We start from the raw sequence: 26,698 nt of genomic DNA, 5'->3' as shown, positions 1-26,698 counted from the left end.
CTTCATAAGTGATTTTATGAATTTTCTTATGCTGGAAAAAGGAGTTTCCTTGTAGCAATTGGTTCTCTACACAGAATTCTATTAATCTTTGTCCATGTTCATTTATCACACTTTCCCCTCCATATGGTCCCATACAACCATGTGACCTTATCCTATTGTTTCCAGTTCTACCATTAAGATCTCCCATCAATATTACCTTCCTATTCTCTTCATTCTCTTTATTCACTACTCTTTGTAATTGAGTATAGAAAACTTCTTTCTCCAATATGTCCTGATCATTTGTCGGGGCATAAACTTGTATTATTGTTATTCTTTCTTCCATTTTCAGTCTAACTACTATTATCCTTGAATTCACTGGTTCCCATGATTCCACCCTTTCTTCCATTTGCTCATTAACTATTATTCCAACTCCCTCCTTAGCTCTTCTTCCTCTACCTACTCCAACATATCTCAGCACATATCCTCTTTCAAGGCACATTATGCCACTGCCTTTCTTCCTTACTTCACTTAGTCCCAGTACTGCTAGTTTATACTTTTCCATTTCTCCTACAATCTCCCCTTCTTTTCCATTAATTGTTTTAATATTCCAAGTTCCAATTCGAATATTCCATTTCCTTGCTTGTCGTCTTCTACTAAATCCATCCATTCCGAGGCTACCTTTATTTCTCTGAATCCGCTAGTTTTAGTCTGGTGTGGGGGATTAGCCCAACGACCAGGCTGATTTTTATTTTCAGGGTTTTCTCCTATATCCTTTGGTGCTCCCACACCCCTGCAAGGCAGCAGTTGGTTTTGGATATTTGACGGAGATATCCAATCCGCTTCTTAGTGGCTCATATTGGCCACTAAGGTCGTAACTCTTCCGCTTCCATTGCCGTTGGGATTTTCTCTATCCTCTTCCGCCTCTGGAACCGTTGGTCTTCACCCTCCGGACCGGCTCTCTATATTTTAACCCCTAGAGAGAGGGTGGCCCAGTATTAAGCCCCCAGGCACTGGGCTCCCTGTTGGTCCATGGGTCCTTATTCCATATTCGGACCACCCCACCATATCTGGTGGGATCCCTCATCCGCCACTCGAGGGACGCGCCTGGTAGAGGTCAGGGTCCCCATGCCAGGTGCCGCTGGTTGGACTTCTGCTCATAAACAAGATGAACGAACGAAGTTGTGAACAAAATCATATATTCTGCCTACATTTTCAATCTTCAACCAAACAAATTAGAATACAAAATAGTTTTACTTAATATCAAAGGGGCTGGATACCCTGTCAGAGGGGCTGAGCCCCCCTGGTCCCTGCCTGGCTACGGGCCTGTATATAATGCTGTTTGGTAAGTATAGGAACAATATGAGCGTCTGAAAGTGGGATCAAACTGGTCCATAACCCCCCTCCCCCCCCAAATTGACATCGTTTATTGCAAGTTACAAAATAGCAGAACGTTTGTTAGTTTCATTGTAAATAACGAAAATAAAGTCCAGTTAGTTAGTATTCGAACAGAATAAAAGAAAAATGATGTTACGTTTTACCATTTAATCCAAAGAATAACTCGTTCCAGAGTTTTCAAAATTCCACAAATTAAGTTTTATGTAAATGGACAAACAACAAACTTTTTGACTAAAATGTATCTATTACTTTTTTCTTGAGGTACCTAAAATTTAATAACAAAATATAATAGCTGTGAATTTCAGTACACACTGCATGAAACGTAAAAATAAAAAAAAAAACACTTGTGCTGCATATTTACACTTCTGATGGATAGAGGAGAAAAGTCTTCTCAAGGATAAACGGACAGCAATAATAATAATGCGTTTGGTATCAATTAGTTATTTATTATGAATTTTTAGTTATTATTATTAATTAATATATTGTTGAAATTTCTATTATTCAAATTTCTTGCGATCCCATGGGAAGAATTATGAGTGAACCCCCCCCCCCAAAAAAAAACAACTTTTTCCTGCCTGTGGCCATGGTGAGATGTGTACATTTCATTGGTTGATTTGGTATTTTAAGCCCACTTCATGCACAGTAAGGCTAATCGGGACTGGACCTACAGTTTAAAGTTGGATCCGAACCACTATGTACCTCCACCGGGTATCATACACGGGACTCCTTGATTACAAGGCAACGATGCTACCACTGCGCCATCGGGGAGGCACATTTCATTGGTGAGGGGGGGGGGGTCCACTACATGGAACTTCCCGAACACCTACTGCAATGATAAAGTTGGGGACGTCATGCTCATGGTTATTTACTGCCCCCATTTCTGGTGACGACGCTGCTGAATCAATAATTTTACATTAATAATAATGAAATAGATGACTTGTAATTTTGTTCCCTTGTCAACAGCCAGGTCAATGCTGTTATCCTTGCTGCAGTCTTTGAACTAAGATAACATATCTTATCGGCAATGACAAAGAATCGACTTTGAAATTAAATCTCATACTCCCAGCATGGTTTTTGTCACGTATCTACAACCTAGCCTTTGGTCAAGGATAAGGAGTTGATATCATTCTGAACTCCATTCAAACAATGTACGCTATTGTTCACCTGTTTGGGCTTTCCGTGGATGTGCTGTGTTTAAAGGGCTTCAAGTCAGGCTATACCGCATTAGTGTAAACGGTGTGGCTGTATTGCTTACTGGCCTCTTGATTCTTTGTTGAGGTGATGCAGAAGATGCCGACTACTACATACAGGACGTGTACCTTCTGTGACAGGAAGGTTGGTGAAGAGTATCTAGAGGAGCATCAGCTACAGTGTGGAACAGAGATGGTTGAGTGTACAAATGGATGTGGTAGAAGCATACCTCGTTACATGCTACGCCAACATGTGGAGGAGAATTGCAAGAATGGGAAAGTCTTGTGCCAGTTTTGCTTGAGGTGGTTCTTGGGGAAGGAGTTCGAGAAGCACTACGAAGAGTGCTACATCAAATGTGGATATGATTTCCTTGAGGACTCCCCCGAGTCGTTCAAAGACTCTAGTGAGCCAGCTCTTATCTGTGTCAGATGCGGTGACGAGGTCCCGAGAAAAGACATGGATCTTCACCTGGAAGGCTGTGTCCAGCAAGCAGCCAAGTGCAGATTTTGTGAAATGAACATCGTGCCTAGCCGGTTGAACAAGCAATATGAGGTATGCGACTGCATAGCAGTGTATTGTGAAAGTGGATGTGGGATGAAACTTCAAAGAAAAAATCTTAGTGAGCATAACTGTCTGAAAATTAAGTCATTCTGTGAGCACTGCAAAGAGGAAATTGATAACCGTTTGATTGAGAAACACCAATCAGAATGCCCAAAAATATTAGTTCCTTGCAGTGAGAATTGTGGCGTAAGGATTCCACGAGAAAATCTGGATCTACACCTCTGGAAATGTGAGAAGCATCGTGTTACATGTGAATACAAGAAAATGGGATGTCCGTATGAAGGTATCCCTGCTGACATGCAGACACACATGAAAGAAGACAGTAGCAATCACATGGAACTCATGAAAAGAGCAATTGTAAAGTTGGAATTGGAGAAGGAAGGTGAGAACAAGATAGAGACAATGCATCTAACAGAACCTAACCGATACTTGTGGAAAGTCACGAACGTAACGGAAAAGATAAAACTGGCTCAAAATGGTGATTGTCCTTTCTTGTACAGCCCGCCATTCTACAGTACCAAGCATGGATACAGGTTCAGAATGCAAGTAAGACCAGCTCAGTGTTCAGAACATCTTGGAGTCTACTTCCAGATACTGCCAGGAGAGTTCGATCCAGTTTTGGACTGGCCATTCATGAAACTTGTGAAGTGTAAGCTGTTCGATCAGGCAAAGGGTGGAAAGGACATTGTGAGAAGTTTTCGTGGATATGACAGCTGGTACTTCGTGAAACCAAAAGCAGGGAAATTCAACAGCGCATACCGGTGTTTCACTCTACCACATGAAGAGTTGAAGAGCGGAAGGTACATTGTGGACGGAGCGATCTTCATTGAGGTTTCTGTAGAATGACAAAACAATACTGCTTCAAGGACATTAACAGAATCTTTAATCACAAGAAATTTGCATAATTGGTGAAAAGACTGTAGTACTTTTGTAAAGAGTAATAAAAATGAAAATACAGTGTGACTGATTGTTACTAGACTATAATTATTGTTAATACAGCACAATTGTAATTTTACTTGCACGCAATTCAAGGGAATGCTTCACGGGAGGTGCAAGCAAGGCATCTTCTTGAGCTATCCGAGTTGCCCTAGCTCATAGGAAAATTAAATGTGTGTTTTCACACACGAGAAAATAAGGGACTCAATATTTGAATACCATTAGAAACTGCCAATTGAAAACAGTTATCTTGAACTGCTGAGAAAAGCTAATTCTTGCAAAAAGAATGAAAGCGTATCTTTGCAATTCTCGTTCGTGCAATGGTAACATGAATGGACATATGGAGGTGGGGCAAACTAGGTATTTCCTTCCAGAACAGTACTGTTTCCTCAGAAAACACTGCTTCAGTTTGAAGATATCGCATTCCTGCTACAGTGCAGTACCAGTCTCACTTGTAACTTTCTCATAATAAATAATACAAATTACTGTGACTAAAGTGTAATTTACATGTGTGAAATATTGTAATACAGGCTCATATTATTTTTTCAGGAAGTGCCATGCCACCTTGTCACTCTACCTTCTGCATGTGCATGAATGGCTAGCGAAGGCAGGGTTTCTAGGTTTGATTGCAAGCAAAGGATGGACATTTCATTGTACTTGCTCTCTTGCCTCAGTACTCCGACAGTTAGTTTCTTTATTTTATTTGCAAAATATTCAATTCAACATGAGCTGTGATAAAGCCATAAACCATACCGCAGCATATTTTTCATTCTTATTAATGAAGATGAAAAAGCTCCTAACAGTGTGTATAAAGAGTGAAAAATAAGCATATCATACACACTGTGTAAAACAGACTGCATTAATAAATTCATTGACCCTGGTCAAATGAAAAAAGAAAAAGAAAACTGAGATGAACCCTTTCGAGCCCATGTTGCTTTTCCTGGAAAATCAACAGTCTCTGTACCTTTAAAAATGCTATTGTTAATGAATTTTTCCGTACTTTCAAATGAGCTAAAATAAAATGGTTTCCATTTTAAAAAAAAACTAAGTTTGTGTTGAAAACCATATTTCCTTACGTAGTTGAACGTATTGTGTCCACTAATTTCATGAGCCCCTCTCATGCCTATACATCTGCGAAAGCAATTTTCAATATTTATTGTTGTTCACGAAATATTTCCGGTGGTAATTTTAGGTGACTCACCCGGTATATGTCTTGCACTAGTACTTGTATTTATAACATAACATAACGATTAACGATAATTAATTTAGATTGGATTTTCAAAGTTTTAGTAACAGCTTCAAATTTCTTCTTCATATGTATTATACACTTACATAGGCTAATTATGATGTGGATGTGAATATGGCAGATGCAAAATTCTAATATAAGAGCACATAGAAATTCGGAAGGTAAATTTTTTAAAGCCTTTGTTTTCTACCACTGCCAACTGCCATACATAACAATAATATCGCAAAAATTATGTTTTCTTTTGTTATGTTTGATTCTACTTTTTTTTATGTACTTTATGTTCCATACATATTTTATGCATTTTTTACGTGTAATTTACGTGCCGTGTAGAAAACCTTTTTATAGGCGTAATTGCACAACCCTCATTACGACCACTAACCTTGATCTAGAAGCAGAGCTAATATCACCTGGTACACAGGATGAGATGCTCTTCTCCTCGTGATTAGCTCCTACTATACGGAAGAGTCACATTTAACCTTTAGAGGGTAAATGGAATACCAGGTGTGCTCGTTAATAATTCTTAATTGATCCGAAAGAAAACAAGTGTATCTGGGGAGAAAGGTAACACATGGTTTATTCAAAGTATGCGCCATTGCTAGCTATACATTGTGCCCATCTGTCCGTAAATTGTGGATGCCTTTCCAGAAAAATCTTTAACATTTTGAGGTGATCCAGTCATCAAGCCATTTTTCGACATCTTCGTAATTGTTGAAGTGTTGCTGGGAAAGTGAGTGAGACATGAAAACAAGTGGTAGTCGAAGGGGCTAAGTCTGGTGAGTATCGCAGGTGGGGCAAGAATTCCCAGCCAAATGCAGAAATGGTGTCTCTGACGTCTTTCACTGTGTGTGATGAGGTGCTGTCGTGCTGCAAAATCACTTTTCCGTGTCTTGTTGCCCAATCTGGGTGCTTTTCGATCAATGCATGGTTCAAATTGATGAGTTGTTGATGGTAGTGAACAGCATTCACTGTTTCACCTGGTTTCAGAAGCTCATGGTACACCACACCCTTCTGATCCCACCAAATGCGCCAGCATTGTCTTCCTTCCGAAGCAATTCGGTTTTGCGGTCGATGTTGAAGGTTGTCCTGGGTTTACCCATGACTTTTTGCATTTTGGGTTCTCGAAGTAGATCCATTTTTCGTTCCAAGTCACTATCCGATGCAAGAAAGACTTTCTTTCATGCCGAGAAAGCAACACTTCACACGCCATTTTTCGCTTTTTCATTTAGCTGTCGTTCAGATGATGTGGGACCCATTTTCCTGCCTTTTCCCATGGCATGAAGACGATCAGATATGGTTTGGCGACCAACATTTAACTTCTCAGCCAGTTGTTGTTGCGTTTGCGTATCGTCCTCGTCCACCAGTGCTTGCAACTCAGCGTCTTGGAATTTTTTCGGCTGGCCCTGACAATCTTTGTCCTTCAAGTGGAAATCACCACTTTTGAATAGTTGAAACCAACGCACACATGCGTCTTGCGTTTGAACATTGTCACCATACGTTTCCACAAGCATACAATGGTTTTCACTCGCCTTTTTCTTTTGATTGAACAAGAAAAGCAGGACGTGCCGCACATGCTCCTTATTTGGTTTGAAGGTCAACATGTTTCCCACACAAACCCAATATCACGATCACTCGCACTCGGTTGCACATCCACGGCATTTTGACAGGTACTGTCCTGGCAACACACTGAAAGAACAAAATGCTGGAAAGTATCGGCTGGTATCGGTAGCTGAATTCCAACTGATAGTTGAAAAAAGAATAAAAGAATCAATGATGGGTGCAAAGTGTGTGCAAAGATTTAGTACAGGCTGGGTCAAATTTAAAAGTGATTGTGCCTCTTATAAAATTCTTGTTTACTCTGCCTGTTACAAATGTTGGTTGTGAAAGACGCTTAAGTGTTATTAAAACTTATTGGCGAGAGGAAAAAAGTACAGTCCTGGTGTCAACACTCGAACAAGTAATGAAAGTGAAATTCAATGTGGACATGACCTGTGGAGAGTTTGGACTGGCAATAAAGAATGATTTAAACATACTCAAGAAAGCAAAATCATACCAGAAGTATGAACGATGGTGCCATTGGTGAGTAAGTATTTGTAATTAGCTAATTACATTAGACCCATAAGTATTTTGAATCTGTAGAGTGTAGGCCTATTTTATAGGGGCTATAATAGAAGCAATAACAAATAGCCATCCTTATTTTTGTTTTCTTTTTAAGTTTTGTGCATGCGCACCTTCAACCTATAGACTATACTCTTTTTGGTCAACAAATATCTGGTCACCCTACACAACGATGTTTTCTGTAGTACATCATGCTAACTATTTAGGATTGCCATGCAATAATAGTCCAACTTTATTATTCCCCAATTTTAATTAGCATACACTATCACACTTTCTCTTGAAGGCACTTGACAATAATTACTCAAACTGTAAGAAATATTGAATTTCCTACAGTATTGCAACAGAGGAGTAAAGAAACATTTCATCAGTACCAATGTTTAATTCTCAAATCACATCAAAGTCTGGATATTATCATAGCATTCACTTCCGTTCCAGCAGGAAGGTGAGTTTGCGTTTCTGAACGTGATGGAAGAATCAGCAGAGCATTGGCTGCACTGAAACTTAGCAGGCGACTGCTGATTTGGTTCCCTGTAGACGAAAATGGAAACCTTGGTAACACAATTATCAAAGTACAATACGAAGGCCTTGATACACATACACCGTGTGTGTGTGAATCTGACATATACACTACCAAAATTCTTTGAAATACAGTAGACTCGCGATTAACCGAGTCCCAATTAACCGAGGGAGTGGTTGGAAAAGTCACCGTCCGCGCTGCACGTGTTCGTTACATTGTCGATGTATCCGATTGTTACAGTGGTGTTTAAGTCTGTGTAGGCCTATTCTAAGTGGAAAAAGTAATCTTCTCATTTATGTTGTACTAGTAATAAATAATTACTATACAGGTTTAAGTGTTGTTTCGTCATTTACGACCTATTAGCACAGTATCTCCGTATTATCACAGTTTTTCCGTATCCGAGGTAATCTCGGTCCCAATTAGCTCGGATAATCGCGAGTCTACTGTAGTAGCACTATTAAGGCTTGTTTTCACATTAAGAATTTGAATTTGAATTTAAAATTTTGGGTGCGTCAGCACTAAGGCTATTTTGCACCCGTCACATTATACGGGGTCCAGCCCCTTATCGTTACACATAACAACTATAACGTTGCATAACTAAAATCATAAAATATTCTGACTTTCGTTAAAAGCTGAGGCTGTAAAGGAGCACTCAGCACAAATAAGGGCAAAACACAGGACAACACAAACAAAATTATCCTGGCCATGGGGCCAGTCGCCAGAGCCTCGCTAGTCTGCAGTCCAGGGTGCACTATGTGGAAGTGAGGTTGACTATTGTGTGTACTACACCCCGTTTTCACATTAAGAAACACTACAGTTGCTACCAAGGTAGTTTTATTGTACAGTCACGGACACTGTCGGCTTGTAATGAATACATTGACTTTCAATGGAATCGTTACAAGCCGGCAGTGTCTGTGACTGTACATTATTAGAGGGCATGTATATTTCATTTCAGACGGAAACGCAAATATGAAATGACAAGCTGTAATATTCATTTATAATGTTTTTGAAAGGTGTGAGATGCATTTTCCAAGCATATTTTGTTGCAAAATGAACTGCAAAATGCGAATTAAACTCTTAAAACACGAAATTTAGAGTTTATTTACAAATGCAACACTTCCTGATGTCTGAAATATCCTGTGAGTTATGCAAATTGTGGAAAATTGATTAGTTCTGCTGTAAATGTTTGAGAAGCAAAAATTGTCTCTTTTACATGGCAAATGCAGCTGTATCCTTGTCTTGCCAGCAAAGAAAGTAAGAACATTTAAAAATTTCTGTGCAAACCATGAATTTAATGTGAAATTTGGATAAAAACCAAGCATTTGACCAGAAAACGTTAGTGCAAAATTTATTTGAATTCCTTAAAAATAACAAAAATGAAGAAACTATACAGGGGAGAAATTTCCTGGTGTACGAACAACATACAATCTTATTAAAATTAATTCATGCACATGTATGTAAAAAAATATTTGAAAATTGTCATTTTTCTCTACTTAGTGTTTATATATTTAAAACAAATGGATGAATTATGTTTCAAAACTTATGCACTTACCAGGACACACTCAAGGCATAATTTCCAGTGCTTTTGAAAATAAAGTGTGATAAAAATGAAAATACAAATTTTCAGGAGGGGAAACACCAGAAGTTATCAAAATAACACAGATTTTGGGCAATAATCAGAAAGAAAAATATAGGTCCTTATCGATACAACTTAACCTTTAGCGTCTGATAGCATCTACGGATGAAACCTTTTCAGTTGTACACTTTTCAAAGGTGCCATGATGTAGAAAGTAAAATATAGCAGAACTATTTGTTGTACCTAGTGATATCATAAATACTGTGACAAGGTTTGGAGGAAATAGACACAAGATGGTTAGGGATAGTGTAATATCCATATAATATGTGAAGAATACAAAACACCTATAGCTATTCAAAACAACCACGTTTAGAATGCATGCATCAATTGCATTACGCACGGCATGATATCTACAGGGAAGCCTGCCACTGCCTTCTCGAGAGAGTACTTCAAACTGGCGATGTTCGGGTGTCTTTTCTTGCATGCCATTTCCTGAAGAACAGCGCACAATTTGTAGTCTAGAGAGTTAAGATCGGGACTACCAGAGGACCAATCAGAAGTGGAAATGAAGTCCGGCACAATCATCTGGAGCCACCGCTGAGTCGTCTTAGCCTTATGTTCTGGTGCCGAATCCTGCTGGAAACTCTAGGCCAGACTACGAGAGAAGGTGTTCATGAGACCCTTGACCAGGGCTCGAAAAATCCCGGTCGCCAGGTCGCCATGGCAACTAAAAATTTCAGCCTGGCAACTGTGATCTTATGCTGTAATATGTACGAAATTTTGATGATTCTAAGTTCAAATTGCAGTACAGCGTAAGTTAGCAAATGATTTTTTTTTTTTATATATCAACGTTGTGAACATTCCAGAGAGTCAGTAATAATTTCTTACTCTTTGTCCCCTACACCCCATTTCCTGTTTTCTCAAATGATTTAGCGATGTTTTGAATACCGTGATGCTCAGCTTCTTATACGGAGTGTTTCAAAAGTTGCACAACCCAAACTTTGAAAATGTATATCATGAAAACCGTAAGAGAAATTTACACTGGGTTTTCTGCATTATAAAGTCTCATCCATTGAGATACTTTTCAAATTTTTTTAGAAATGCACTTTTGAATGAGAAAAATACGTAAGAAATTATTGAAGGGCCATAATTAGATGTCTGATGACTGATGCCATGTCAATCTGTCATTTGTGATCAATATTGGTCATGTGCAACATTTGATGGATTTTTTTTTTGGGCGATTTTATGGGTTGAGTGAAAAAGTGCCATTTTTGGGACATATATGGCAATGCTAGCAGTTCGAAATATTGTCAACAGATGCATGCCACATGTGCCTAAGTATTGGCTATACATTTACATGAAAAATCATAAACCAAGATTTTGTGCTGAAATTGGACTCTTGACAGAATCCTAGTCTGCCTCTGATTACACTGAATTCTTTTCGCTCACTTTCGACGCTACTATGCCTGTTCCTTTAATTGATTCAGCATGGCGTATTCTTTGGAGCTGCGCATGTGCATTGCTGAAGAGTATTTTACTACTAATTCTTACACTCATGTGCAAGAGGTTTTCCAAGAAAAATTCCCTGCTTGTGCTGTACCTCACAAAGCAACTGTTTTACGACTAGTCAAACACCAACAAATGATCCCACAAATTGTTGAGTTGGTATTATTATTGAAGATTAGGCACACACAGGAAATGTACTACGTACAAATTTTCAGCGAAAATGCAGGCTTGACCAGGAATCGAACCTGGGTCTCTGGCATACCGTATAATTTCTCTAACCACTGAGCTGGCCTGGCCTCGCCTGATTTCTCGCTGTCGCTGTTACCTGTGTGGAATCGTCTCTGCCAGTGTTACCGCAACGGGGTCTGTTGCCTTTGAAACACAGTAGACTTCAACATTGCCTGGTTCCTCCCAGCATAGAGATGTTAATGCATTTCTCGCTGAAAATTTCTACGTAGTACATTTCCTGTGTGTTGATGATCTTCAATAATTAACATCTCTACGCTGGGAGGAACCAGGCAACGTCGAAGTCTACTGTATTTCAAAGGTAACAGATCCCGTTGCGGTAGCACTGGAAGAGAAGATTCCACGCAGGTAAAACAGTGACAGCAAAAAATCAGGCGAGGCTAGGCCGTCTCAGTAGCTCAGTGGTTAGAGCAATGTCACGGTATATCAGAGACCCATGTTTGAGTCCTGGTCGAACCTGCATTTTTCGCTGAAAATTTCTACGTTGGTATATATATTGCTGAAAATCAATTCAGATGTTTTCAGCAAATGAACAATATTTTTTAAAATAATATAAATTGCTTTTATTTGGATACATGCTAACATAAATTTATTAACCCATTGATAGCACACATGATTAGTTTAGTGCAGAAAACCTGGTGTAAATACCTCTTACGGTTTTCATGATATACATTTTCAAAGTTTGGGTTGTGCGACTCCTGAAACACACTGTAGTATGCACAATTGCTAGTAGGTAGTTTCCTGGCGCCTGATTTTCAGAGCTGGCGCCTAGCTTTGAAGAAAATTTTTCGAGCACTGCCCTTCACTACACCCTCAAGAGCAGTCTGTTGGTACACCTTGGCCGATGTTTTGATGCCTTGCTCACAGAAATGCAGCTCAGTGGTGTCCTCGTAGCTCACCCCCCACCACACCATAACTGATGCTGGATGATGGCCCCTCTGACCCTCGGAGCTTGTCAGCAGCTTCTCGGGAACTCCTCGCATATACCCTGCCGTTTTGGGCATTGAATGCCTCCTCAACATTGAACAGTTTTTCATCAGTGAAGAGGATTCATCTGTGCCCATTTGCTGCGTACGACATGGGTAGCGCTTTAATGCCTCAGTGAGTATATGACCTGTACGTCGTTTGTGAGCTTGCAGTCCTAGACACAATGTAACACATGAGACATGGAATTTTTTTACATCTTGTGATCCTGAGGCAGTACTGACTGTCTCCTGACAGGATTTCATCACACACACCGCCACTGCTTTCACAACTTCTGGCGTCCATACTGTTCGAGGCTGCCCTGTCCTGGTCTGGTCGTTCACAGTTTCAGTTTCAGTGGATATCTGGATAGTGTGACACACAAACCTCTTTGAGATTTGAAGCTTCTGGAGACATATGAATATCTCACCTGTTCCTTCCCCTACCTTATGTAGTGCAATGACAGCCACTCGATTTTAATTCTCGCCCCATTCCATTCTGATCTGTATCACAATCACCTTCTCCCGTCTGCAGCTCACCACACAATGACTCGGGTCTTACACTTCCCCATGGGCAAGTGATGCCCTTACCTTGAAGATATCCAGCCAGCCTCCAAAGTTGTGATAGTATTTATGATATGACTAGGTATAATGGTGGGATTGGATGTTTTTCCCTTCTGACTCTCATGGAAAATGAAATTTATACTTATTTCCTCCTAATGATATATAAAAAAAAAGAGATGGCGAAAAATTTAGAACATGATGTCTTTACATTGCAAAGATATCTATTACATTTTTGTTATTATATGTAAACCATATCACTGAAAATTGTTTCAAAGTAATAATCCATTTATACTTTTAACAAGAGTCCATATATTTTCTTGTAAAAATCTATTTTATTACTACTCATTAAAAATACTAAGAGTAAAAGTTTTGTTTTAGCATGCATTGTTAGCTGGGTATTATTAATTTGTCAAGTGCTTTTAACTATAATTATTCCGACACTACATTTCGAGAGAGCACCTCTTCTCACATCTAAAGGTGAGCAAATTTCTTTTTGCCAGTGTTGGGGATCCAAACTACGACAGATCTATGATTTTACTACAAATCTGGTGTGCTACCAAACTACATAATCCACAGCCACAAGGTTCCTAAAGGTTAAATCATTACCTGTACTATTCGCAACCGGAACAGATGACCCAGATGGCCACGTTAGAATCGCTCTGTGGTATTCTGGTCTGGGATCTAAAGTGATATCCTCTGCTATCTGAAAGACAAAATTAGGATACCAATTAGAAATTTAGATCTGAAGAATTAGGAACTATATTGCTACAAATACCACACAACAATTTTTTTCCAAGGATGGGACCAAAACTTGTAAACTGCCAATACTGATGAAAGTACAAATGTAAAATCAATAGCCAATATTATACCAAATGATATAAAACTGCAATGATACTTGAAGAATATGAATGGTTTATTAACTTCCTTAAGGTTTGTAACTATCATATATCTTTGACAAAGAAACTTCTTATTTAGATTTTTACTTTGCAAAGCCAGGACATAAATTTACCTTCTAGGGATGGAACCAATTAATCTGTATCAGTATATCCTCTAGCTTTTCAGGGAAAAAAAGGCTCAATGCTCAGAACATTTTCCAAAGATATAGCCCATTGAACTCACCCACACTTTAATTAAGTTAAAAAGAGTCACTTATGTTCTTCAAGATTGGAAGATGCCATTCTTTCGCCACAGTATAGCATCCTTCATTTTCCCCAATCAGAGAGAACATAGCCATAAATCTAGGGGTTAGTGCACACCGACAAAGGAAGCTAGTTCAGAGTTGCCAAGCATCTTGCCACTCCCCCTAAAACAGGACAAGGAGGGAGAGGGGCAGGTGGGCATTCTTCCCTTGCTCCCTCGGGCATTTTTCCAGTCCCCTTCAGCCTTCATCCCTCCCTCGCATACTGGGTGATACAGCAACTATACCCACAGGAGGGCATAGATAGATAGGCGAGGATGACGAAAAAGAAGGGCACGTGTAGTGGCTTCGACAAGAAGAGGGATGGAATAAGGACACTAAACCATGGCGAAAGAAATGAGCTTATAACTACAAATAAATCTAACTTGTCCTTTCGCAGGGTGGGTGGCCACTCTAAGACCATATTAAAATTCAAGTATAATTCCCAGTTTTCAAGGCGAACTTTCCAAAAATTCAAAGGTATACAATCAATGTTTTCTCTATTTCAACCTTGTGTATTGCCGCCTCTCACCACACACACAAATATATCAACAACATTCAGGATCTGTGATATTCCAATGTATCCAAAAATTCTAATTCAATTAAGTTGACTAGACTAGAAAAACTGAAACTCATACTAGAAATACATCTACAAACGTAAGTCACAAATGTTATGGGATATAGTAACCTACGAGATTTTGTTATTGTATAAGTAGTTCAAAGTTACCTAATCAACTTCAAGATATCTTATCTTGCAATAATCTTCTGTATGTCAGACAGATTGTTCTGCAAAGGACACTAACAAAGTAAACTGACTGAGAGAATTCTGTTTTATTTTCCACGCAGCTTTCTTATCGTTCCTTGATAAAAAATCCAAGCTAAACTGTAAAAAAACTTGCCTCGCGGCATTAATAAATATGGATAAATTCAATGGGATTTGGATTAATAAAATTTGCAATTTTTCACGTCTATGGAGAAGAATTCAAGCAGAATTCACACACAATTCCCAGAGACAATAATTCACGCATAATTCCCAGAATTCAAGGAATTCCTGGTGAGCAGCCACCTTGCTTCAAGTGTATATCTGTGTTTAAGAGAGATTACTAAAGTACAGAAATAAATTGAAAGACTAAGTAGCTAAATTATACGAGGGTCACTATTTATATTTTGAGCCTTGGCAATACTGATTGAAGTTAGGCGCGATTTGACGTTTGCACGGAATCGTCTGGCATTATTGACCATAACGTACTTCAAATGTTTTGTCAATAGCTTCATTTGTTTATGTTGCCTTGGAGATTGCGCGACAACAATAAAATGTAACTCGTGAACATTTTTGTGCGATGATTTTTTACGATTTTCGACGTGGATTATCAAGACAAGAGTGTATCAATCAACTTACTTCCACATTTGGCGATGAAGCCCCATCCTTTGCCACTGTGAGACACTGGTACAACAAATTTAATCGTGGCCGCCATTCGCTCACCGACGAGATTCGCGAAGGTCGTCCAAAATCAGTTGTTGTTCAAGAAAACATTGATGCTGTGCAAAACCTAATACTGCAAGATCGTCATGTGACATACTGTGAGATTGAGGCAACCATAGGCATTAGTTCCACCAGCATATATAAAATATTACATGATCATTTAGCTGTGAGAAAGGTATGTTCTCGTTGGATCCCACACAATTTGACAAAAACTCAAAAAAAAGACGCTCGTGTCAATTGGTGCAAACAAATGCTCAATAAATACAATCGTGGTGCTTCAAAAGACGTATATAAGATTGTAACAGGTGACGAATCATGGATATATGCATATGAGCCGGAACGTCAACAGCAGTCGACTGTATGGGTGTTTCAAGATGAACCCAATCCAACAAAAGTTGTTCGCGCTCGAAGCACATCGAAACAAATGGTCGCCTGTTTTTTCGGGAAAACTGGTCATGTGGCAACTGTGCCTTTAGAGGAACGTAGAACGGTCAACTCTGAATGGTACACAACAATTTGTTTGCCAGAGGTCTTCGGTCAAATACAGAAAACAAACAAACGCCGTCGGATCATTCTTCATCAAGACAATGCCAGCTGTCACACATCTCGTCTAACAACCGACTCTATGAACAGTCAAAAAATCGAATTTATGGGTCATCCGCCGTACAGTCCTGATTTGGCACCCAATGACTACTTCTTGTTCCCGAATGTCAAGAATAAATTGCGTGGACAACGATTTTCGTCGGCGGAAGACGCCGTTGATGCGTTCAAAAACCATATTATGGAGGTGTCTGAAGAAGATTGGAAAAACTGCTTTGACAAATGGTTCGAACAAAAGTGTATTGACCATAAAGGAGAATACTTCGAAAAACAATAAAGCAGTTTTCAATGCCAAATTCCTGTTTTTCCATTGTTAGGCTCAAAATATAAATAGTGACCCTCGTATCACATGATTAGTTACTGACTCATATACACTATAGTCACCCTTGTACAACTCCCACCTTATTTATCCAAATGAAAATTTACTCCAGACTTTTAACATCAAATATTCGAGCACATATTAAAGATGTCTTACTTTGGCTCGAACTTCAGTGCAGAGTGGGGAAGGATGTCCGGACATCTTCCTACAAGCTGGCAACACATATAGATGGCTAGTAACGGTGGCCGATACTGGATTTCCGGGAAGACCCAATATCATTTTCTTTGCACCATTGTACATGCACGTGGCAAAAGTGGTTGGCTTCCTAGTGAAATAAAATGTTAAAATGTAAAAGCAAACACTTATAATATATATATTTTTTTTAAATTAGTGGAAAATTGTGACTCTGGCCAAATATCCGTAGACAAAATTATATTAGTCTTTCTCCTCCTTGTGGGGTGGAAACTTCCATGATTGAGTTGGAGTTTTAAGTCCACTTTATGCACAGTAATGCTAATTGGGACTGGAACTACAGTTTTGGGATACGAACCACAATGTGCCTCCACCGGGTATTGAACCTGGGACCCCTTGATTACAAGACGACGACGCTATCACAGTGCGATTGGGGAGGCCCTGAACTTCAAGAAGAAAGTCAGATATGAGTGTGCTTTATGAACTACACATGTTTGAACTGTTAACAGACAATTCTAAAAGAATATCACAAAGTATAGAATATAATAAAATGAAACGAACTTATTCTATACCAATCTGACAAGCTTGTCCTGCCTTCATCCCTCGTGTTCGAAAGATGGGTACTTACTGCAAGGCAATCAAACAGAGACCATTTTAATATCCTTCAGGTACTGCAGAGATGATAATTCCAAAAATACACCATAATGTATTGAAGATAAAATGAAACAACAACATACTGTACAAAACAGATAGATTACTCCTTCCTTCCTTCCTATTCTTGCAGTTGTTACTTCCTGAAGGAAGCCAGATATCTAATGTGCTTCGCGAATGCAAATCCACTGACAGTTCTATAATTATTTCACAATATATCAGATATCAAAGAATCCCAACATGGATATACATAATTATTAAAACTTAACTGGCATGGCATGGTTCCTGGGACATGCGGCCTAGAACAATGCTCTCATTCTGGGAAGCAATAACACACACTTCCCTCTCCTTTTCGGTAGCTTCATATTTTGGTATATTACATGACACTCGCTGATTTTTATTTTCATAGCAATAGTCACTCGTGGGTCCCATGGACCACGCGACGCCCTTTGCGTAAGTCTTTCGAAATAGAACCTTGTGCGAGTTGACAATCCCTCTTATATTGGAAATATCCTAGCCACACTTGAAGAAGTTGGAAGCGAAAGTGAATTATCAGATATGGAGTCTGATAAAAGTTATAATTAAGCACTTATTTCCACTGACTATTATTACAATCAATGAGCTTATTCGCCTCAATTTGACATAATGCACACATTTTCTTGTGTGTGAATTTTCTATGTGATTTTCTTTCTCTTGGGTAACTGCATGTATGTTCTGTTATAATTGAACAACAAAAGCATTTTTTGTATCTTACAGTCATGTGAAAATGAAATCATACAGCCGTTTATGAATATGTGACATATTTTTGTGGCATCAGATGAACTGAGTAATAAAAATGACAATAACGAGAATAGTGGATGAAATATTATCATAATTACATAAAGAAGGTCCAAAACACATGATAATTTGTGAAAACGTTCGCTAATGTTTCGATAACTCATGGAATTAGTCAATTCAATTTGGTGGTCCATGGGACAATGCCACTCTCTTTGTATTACAATCTGGCACGGTGCCAGCTATGGGTTAAGACGGTTAGGATTTTTATGAAATGTTCCAGGTATATATATAGAAATTTGTGTTTGGAAAACTAATTATGGTGATTCATTATGGCATGTATGCATACTTTGTTGTTTCTGCATCATAACTAGACCTCGGATTTTTAGGTTACAAAAGTGTGCTTTTAGGTTCCTAAAATAGGCTCTAAAAATTCTAAAATAGGCCCTAAAATCCTAAAATAGGCTCTAAAAATCCTAAAATAGGTTCTAAAAATCCTAAAATAGGCTCTAAAAATTCTAAAATAGGCCCTAAAAATCCTAAAATAGGCTCTAAAAATCCTAAAATAGGCCCTAAAATTCCTAACATAGGCCCTAAAATCCTAAAATAGGCTCTAAAAATCTTAAAATAGGTTCTAAAAATCCTAAAATAGGCTCTAAAAATCCTAAAATAGGCCCTAAATATCCTAAAATAGGCCCTAAAAATCCTAAAATAGGCTCTAAAAATCCTAAAATAGGTCCTAAAAATCTTACGTTACACTTGAAAAATCTTGAAGTAGGTTCAAAAGAACTTTAGTTCAAAATTCCTGAAAAATGCTTAGGTATAGTCACCTGCGGCAATGAAAATGGGACTATATCCTGAAATACGCACTATCTTGCATAACGTTATGTGTGTTGCCTAACCCTTCGACGATGGCAGAACTTATCATTGCAAATTTGCTATTAAAATTCACTCTTCGCCGTATAGTTAGGCAAATATCTTTTTTCAGGTTATCCACAGTCAAATTTAGCAATTTTGTCACTGAGGATCATCTTATATTCTGAAAATAATGTTTCAACAAAAACATAGTCAGTGGTGCAAACTTCAATGCTGAAACGTTAGTTTGCAAGGCTTGAATGCCACAAAACACCGAAGTGACGTAAAAGTGAGCAAGACCACAGATCAGACCACTTTGGATTGTACAGGTAACAGAGGCACCAGACATTTTGCTTTGTTTAGAGCTTTGAAAAATCACCATGGATTTGGAGGAAGGGAAATGACAGAGAGTACGTTTCAAACACGTTTGTTATTGAATTTTTTCGTGACCAAACAAAGCAAATGCCTCTGTGTGACATAAAAATCCTGTAAAACCTTTAAAAACGTATAAAAACCTAAAAAAAGGCTTGATTTAGACAGATAAAACTTCATTAGTTGTTGCGTTTTTTAATGAAACGTTGACATAACTTACTATTTCTTATATACCTGCAAAGGAAAAAATTGGTTAAAAACCTAAAATCCGAGGTCTAATCATAACAGAGCATATTTTAACAATGTTTCTGGTCATATTTAGCATATTATTGCATTTTCAAGTTAGACATAACTTTATACACTTGGCTTATGGCGAGGAGGGACAATTTCCCCTAGGTGTTTCTCGCTGGGGCAGCTGCTGATCACTGTTGCCAACTTTGCTCTTTTGGAGCCAGATCTGACTCTTCTGTACACTCGCCCGACCCTGTGGCCGAGTGGTTAGCACATCGCGCTGCGACGCCAAGGGTCCCGGGTTCGAATCCCGGTCGGGTATGGTTGTTTGTGAATGTCCATTTTCATCCATTTCATCATTTCATCACTCATCCCCATCTTCGCAAATTAGCAAAGAGGCACAAAACGCGAAGTAAAATAAACTAAATCAATCAATCAATCTTCTGTACACTCGTTTGACTGTGAACTGTGGCACCCGCCCTCTGCCCCACTATGATGCCACCACTGGCTCCGGCCCATAAATACAAACTTTTGCCATGAGTACATTTTGCACGTAACGTGATATTTGTATAGCTATAGGCTGCGTCACCCACCTCTTCTTTCCTTCCCATGTATTTTTATATATAGCGCTGTGGCTAAGATGCAGATGACAATTTTGTTATCCGGGAATCCTTTATTTTCGATTTTATATTAACATCATTGGATTATTGAGATGGGTGATGCCGCCAAATCTAGGTGGTGAAAACTAAGAATAAAATGCCATCACTTTAAAGCTAACGGTAATAGCAGCACCCCCACCCCTCTGACAACTAAAATTACCTTAGTAGGCACTTAATGCAGCCTTCGTTAATCTAGCTCCTTGAAATTCCTCTTTAGCTATATTAATGGTGAAATTTAGCTCTATTATGCACATCAGGTTTGGCAACACTGCCAGGATGGCCGTAGGAGGCAAGGAGAAATGCACTAGGAAGGGACAATTATTTTATTCGTTCTCTCGGGAATATCAAACATCCGATGACGTAGAAAAGTACATGGACGGAAAAAGGACACGTTGAACTATGTCATACTAGTAGGAAAAGTCGAGACTCCCATTTGATGAGCCGTAACTTGAAGTTGAAGTCTCATAAGGAATACATGGGATTCGGTAAATACTAATTCATCATATTTATCAAAAATCGTATAAGGCTTAATAATCAACTTAGGAAACCGCTTCCACTTGTCACATGGGGAGAAATTCATACTCTTAATTTCTGGCGGAGATCTTTTTAGTAGCATTGCTCATTCCGACGATATTGAAATAAATGCATGCCTGGTGCGTAATTGTCCCTCTTCGCCTTAATACAAACTACTACTTTTTTTGGGGGGGATTGTTTTAAGTCCACTTTATGCACAGATAGACTACTCGGTACTGGACCTACGGTTTAAAGTGGGATCCAAACCACACTATGTGCCTCCGGAGTGTACTGAACCTGGTAACTTCTTCTTTATTATTAGTTACAATAGAGTACAGGTTTCTTCTTGCAACACCACCAAGTCTATTAATATGAATGATACGTTTGTTAAATAACACCACTTGTAAACAAGAAATAATGTTCATTTTAAGATATTAAAAGAATATGAAACTACTTTGATAAAATTTGGACTGGAATGACGCTGTAAATGAAAGAGCAACTTCAAGTCCCCAAACTGTATAAATATTCTAAATTCTTTACTAAAACATTAATATTTCTTACCCTGGTTTCATGAACACCCGGCCAAAGTGTATTTCGGCTCCTAAATCTGCAGCTAGGACTTCCTTCAGCATATCTCTTTCACCCATTGAAACGCTGCCAGTTGTAACTATAACGTCTGCAGAGGAGAGAGCCTCCTTCAGCTTTTTCAGCATTGACACAGGACTGGAAAAGAAATCATGTGGAATATACTTTGCATTCTTGCTCTGGGAAAAAATCAGGGTTGCAACAATTTTTTGATTATGAAATTCCCTGACATTTCCAGGTTTTGCATTCCAAAAATGAAAAATTTCCAGACATGTTTCTCATCATGATTTTTGCTTTTCTACTTGTGTTTTTCAATTCAATATATAATCAGTTAATTATTATGAATATTAACTTTGACAACTTTTTCTTTATCAAATTTCATTCTAATACGATAAAATTAAAAAAAAGAAGATGTGAGATGCAGACAGTGAGATTAAATATCGAGAAGACAAATTCAGTTAATCTATCTCACTAATCAATCACTTTGATAAATGCCCTCGGTTAAATATGAAGTACTGATTGGCACATCATTGTATGTATATACCTGTAGAATTCAAATTAATGTTATAGCACAATAGGAAGCTACAGATATATGTTGAAAAGGAATACCTGCTTATATATGCTGAGAAATAACGTTTATGTTCAAACAATTATAAGCATTTTTATGCAAATTATATTGATAAAAAACAAGAAAAAACAAAAGTTACAACAGAAACAAATTATGCATTGATTAACAAGACTATTTATAACATATAAATGTAATTTAAATAAAGAAAATATTTCTTTGTTATTCCCTTTTGAGACAGAGTAAGTTTTTCTTATATATTAGAATGTATCAGTTCTAAATCTGAGTATACTCAATATGTCAATTTCTTCAACCAGGTCTACAAGATGGCTTCCATTCTTCAATTTGTAAAACTCCACATATGGTTAATTCACATCCAAAATGCAGAAGATATTTCTTTCACTTTAAGTCTTATTCCTCGAAACATCCATTTGAGGTAATTCATTATTCATCTACTAGCTTGATAATGCAGATGCAAGCAGATAATAATTTCCTGCTTCAAATTTAAACTTGGCACTTTTCACAATCTTTTTAAAGATTATGCCATTATAAAAGCATTTTCAAGATACTGTTATGAACAAAAATGTATCTATATAGTTTAAACAAACTATTAAAGATTAACTTGCAAAGTATAATCTTTCAAAATATCCAGATTTATACAAATATCAATCCTTCACCATTTGAACTTTTCTTCCATCCATCTTCAGATTCCTCAAAAGTCACAGACAACTAGTATCAGAGAAACTAGTTCAAGGAAGATTTTTAGCATGGTATCTTCAATTGTTTTTTTATACTTTTGTCAATAAGTGCTTAACAGCCTAAATGTTTGTAAAGTAAATGTACATATTTGCTCTGTTACACCTATTTTTGCAATGTATATCACAATATACTTATCTAGCGATCACAATTACTATTTTTTGAATGTTGATACAAAATACCAAGAATGACATCATATTATACAGTGAACAATTTTAAAGAGTTGACCTATGTATATAAACCTTGATGCCTATGCAAATGTACACAATTTTAATAAAATAAAATTATAAATTTGAATGTATCTTATCTTGCTTGTCTGAAAGAACACATATGATTGAAGATATTTGTTTTTCATATTGTCAGTCAAAAATAACTGTTATGAATATGAATTCAAAATATTGCACAATTTAATAATTTTGTCATGATATACAAATTGGCTTTTTTAAACATCATATTTAATAAAATTAGTTCTAAATAGTAATTTCAGACACTTAATTGCATTATCTGAATAAATTTTGAGCAATCATATGACCAAAATTATTATAACTATTGCACAAATGTGGAACTCTGAACTTAGCCTAACCATTTTCAAATGTTATTATGACAATGTATTAATTTTATTGTCATAATTCTACACACACAAGAAAACGTGAAAATTTGAAGAGTAAAATGTAAAATTACAATTGGCACCAAATGTATCACCTATTTTTCATTTACTGGCGGATTTATGGTGCCGTAGAAAATGCTACTTTTGTTTTGCATTTACACTGCTCGCCATTAAAATTGCAACACCCAGAAGGAAATGAGATAGAAACACGAAACTTGGCAAATATGTAGTTCATAATAAGATAAGAAAATGATTCCAGTTAGAGCTCGGTGGTGTGACATGTGACACATAGAACATGGTTGCATAACCCCAAGGAGCTAGTAGCGTGTACAGCCTCCACGGACGGCAATAACTGCTGCAACACGGCGAGGCATAGACAGAATGAGTCTATCGATGTCTACTTGCGGTATAGCGTCCCAAGCGGCTTCCACACGGTGCCAAAGGTCTTCAACATTACGTGCCGGAAACCTGAGTTGGGCCAGCCGGCGACCCACCATGGACCAGACATGTTCAATTGGCGACATATCTGGCGAATGTGCTGGCCAAGGAAGCAGGGGCACGTGGTTAGCTTCCATAAATGCGAGGACATTCCTTGCAACATGGGGGCGCGCGTTGTCCTGTTGAAAAGTGGCATTATGCAGTGCATGGATTAATGGGACAGCAACAGGGGTGAGAACCTGTGTGATGTACCGTTGGCTGTTCAATGTCCCTTGAATGCGTACGAGACGCGAACAAACACCTATGGTGATGTCACCCCATACCATGATACCCAATGAAGGCCCTGTGTGATGATGCATGATGCACAGGCGTCATGACGCCTGTGCATCATGCATCATCACACAGGCACGGTGCCGCCACACACGTGTACGTCCATCATGATGTTGTATACAGAAGCGGGATTCATCAGAGAACACTACAGCATTCCACTCCGCCATCCATGCACGACGGTCTTGGCACCATCTCAGACGCAAACGCCTATGCTCTAGCGTCAGAGGAATCCGCAACAGTGGGCGTCGGGAAAAAAATCCCCGATTCGCCAAACGACGAAGCACGGTTCGTGGGGACACTGGACGTTGTAAAACATCCCGTACTTCATGCGCAATCCTCGTTGACGTGGCCGTTCTGTCTGTAAGGGCCATGCGTATCAGACGTCTGTCCTCTCGTTCCGTCGTCCGACGCGGACGTTGTGAACCTCTATGTCGCTCTACAGTGCCTTCCTGGACCCACTGGTTCCATACAAGGATCACTGTGGATGCATTCCGTCCTACACGGGCACCGATCTCACGGTAGGATAATCCGCATTCACAGTATGCAACAATTCGGCCGCGATCGAACTGGGAAACCTGCTGGAATCGCTGCCGTATTCAACGACATGGTATTGCTGACCAATTTTAACACACTACACTCACGACCATGCACTTTCACTGCTCTTCTGCACCTATCTGACCTGCTACAGGTACCACTTACCAGATGGCGTGGCAGGCGCACATGACGCATACATTTCGTCCGATTCCGATTACTCCTTCTGGGTGTTGCATTTTTAATGGCGAGCAGTTTATATTGTGGAGAAATTTTTGTTGCATATAGGAATTCTATAGGAAATGCCAACAAGACTAAGATCTATAAAATAATAGACGATAACCTCATCTTCACCAAACTTTCAGATAATTATGATCATATTGTCAATGTACTTTAGTTACCAATCAGATATCTGGACTGCAAGATTTACTTTGATATTCTTTCTAATATCTAGTATTATAAAAATTACAATTTATTGCAGAAATCTGAAGGAACCATAATTTTGCACAAGACGGAGAATCATAAGAACGAAAGAAACAAGTTTCTAAACTGAATCTTTTTTTGTGAGTGCAATCACAAGAACTGAATCCAGAAGTGGAAGTGAACTGCTTGTTCATTTTGCAACTTTCTCATGCAGACTCCAAAATGAACGTAAATTGTGCAAAATTCCCTGATTTCTTCCTGACAAACCCAATTCCCTGACATTTCCGTTTTCCAGACACGTAGCAACCCCGAAAATCCTTTCATTTTATGATTAATTGGGGTTATTTTACTTTGCTTTTCTTCCACTCTTGGCTTCTTGCAAAGATGAGAATGTTCCACTCTTGGCTTCTTGCAAAGATGAGAATGTTCCACTCTTGGCTTCTTGCGAAGATGAGAATGTTCCACTCTTGGTTTCTTGCGAAGATGAGAATGTTTCACTCTTGGCTTCTTGCGAAGATGAGAATGTTCCACTCTTGGTTTCTTGTGAATATGAGAATGTTTCACTCTTGGCTTCTTGCGAAGATGAGAATGTTCCACTCTTGGCTTCTTGCGAAGATGAGAATGTTCCACTCTTGGCTTCTTGCAAAGATGAGAATGTTCCACTCTTGGCTTCTTGCGAAGATGAGAATGTTCCACTCTTGGCTTCTTGCGAAGATGAGAATGTGTCATATGATGGAACTGATGAACGGACACTCAAAAAGAATGCCCATCGTAGCACACTGTGCTAACCACTCCACCATGGAGGTCGGCCTTCTATTTTAATCTAACATTCCTCTGTATGTTCTGGTAATATTCCCTCACTCCAGGGTGCAATGGTGCTTTGTTAGCCAAGACTGTACCATGTGCCTTCTCACTGGATCAAATTCCATTCTGCTGTTTTCTGGTCAACAGTGACATCTGAGCTCCCACTACAGACTGAACTAGAAGCACTCACACCAAATGTGAGTGTGTGAACCATTCTAAGCAGCAATAACCTGATTAATATGACACTGAATTCTTGATTTTTAAATCCACATTATGCACTAATAGGCTAATCAGAACTGAACCTACAGTTTAAAGTGGGACCTGATCCTCCACTGGGTATTGAACCTAGGACACCTTGATTACCAGATGATGATGCTACAACTGTGCCATTGGGGAGGCCCTAGATATAATATAGGTATTGTGGTGCAGGACAAGTATGAAAGTACATAAGTTTCCTCTCAGTTTAGGTGGTTATAAAGTAAAAGATAAAGTGTTCCCCTGTGCATAGCACCACGCCATGAAGGCGTATAGGGGGTGTGGGGGTAACGCCCCACACTTTCTTGATCCGGTCGTGAGTGGGGGTGATGTGATCAGCATCACGCCCCTGACCGCCTTTACCCCCCAGGGTTTCCCCCAGGTACCCATGTTATTCGACGCTGGGTAGGCGCCGGGGCCGCTTCCACCGTTAGAAAAGTTCCCGGATTTGAACCGGCCGGGGATCGAACCCGGGACCTTGAGTATGGTAGTCAGACGCGTTACCGACTGATCCACCGCGGCCACCAGTTTAGGTGGTTATAAAGAAATAAAAGTTAATGGAAGAAAAGAACTCTAAAATCAATTCACTTTCATTTCCAATTAACTATGGCTTAGGAAACACTCAGTTTCACATAGATTAAAAGCTGTGCACCTTTCTTTTGCCTTTTTGACCGATTAAGTATTATGTTATTGTTAATTTTTCAGTCAGTTTTGAACATGAATATTTTAGGGCTGAACCGATACCACAGCTGATACTCATATCAATTTCCACCAATACTGGCAC

At 38.8% G+C, this 26,698-nt stretch overlaps 2 protein-coding genes across 3 annotated transcripts in view; one reads left to right on the top strand and one right to left on the bottom strand.

Annotated features, from left to right (window-relative positions):
- The first annotated feature begins 2,664 nt into the window (after window positions 1-2,664).
- On the top strand, window positions 2,665-3,972 carry LOC145980603 (TNF receptor-associated factor 4-like). Its single transcript, XM_083113641.1, has one exon. The coding sequence runs from the start codon at window positions 2,665-2,667 to the stop codon at window positions 3,970-3,972; it is 1,308 nt and encodes a 435-aa protein (XP_082969767.1).
- Window positions 3,973-7,632: 3,660 nt separating this feature from the next.
- cin (Molybdenum cofactor synthesis protein cinnamon) overlaps window positions 7,633-26,698 on the bottom strand; it is a 42,154-nt gene continuing 23,088 nt past the window's right edge. For both annotated transcript variants that reach the window (XM_083114094.1, XM_083114095.1), the window contains exons 10-13: window positions 21,182-21,343; window positions 16,530-16,698; window positions 13,401-13,497; window positions 7,633-7,951 (exon numbers count right to left, since the gene is read on the bottom strand). In XM_083114094.1, coding sequence (XP_082970220.1) covers window positions 7,818-7,951; window positions 13,401-13,497; window positions 16,530-16,698; window positions 21,182-21,343 — 562 coding nt within the window. In that variant the 3' untranslated portion in view covers window positions 7,633-7,817. The remainder of the gene's footprint in view (window positions 7,952-13,400; window positions 13,498-16,529; window positions 16,699-21,181; window positions 21,344-26,698) is intronic.

The sequence above is a fragment of the Lepisma saccharinum genome, chromosome 28 (genome assembly GCF_977018435.1).
Source record: "Lepisma saccharinum chromosome 28, izLepSacc3.1, whole genome shotgun sequence".
NCBI lineage: Eukaryota > Metazoa > Arthropoda > Insecta > Zygentoma > Lepismatidae > Lepisma > Lepisma saccharinum.
The sequence above is the reverse complement of the archived record's forward strand: the minus strand, read 5'-3'. Positions and strand labels throughout refer to the sequence as shown.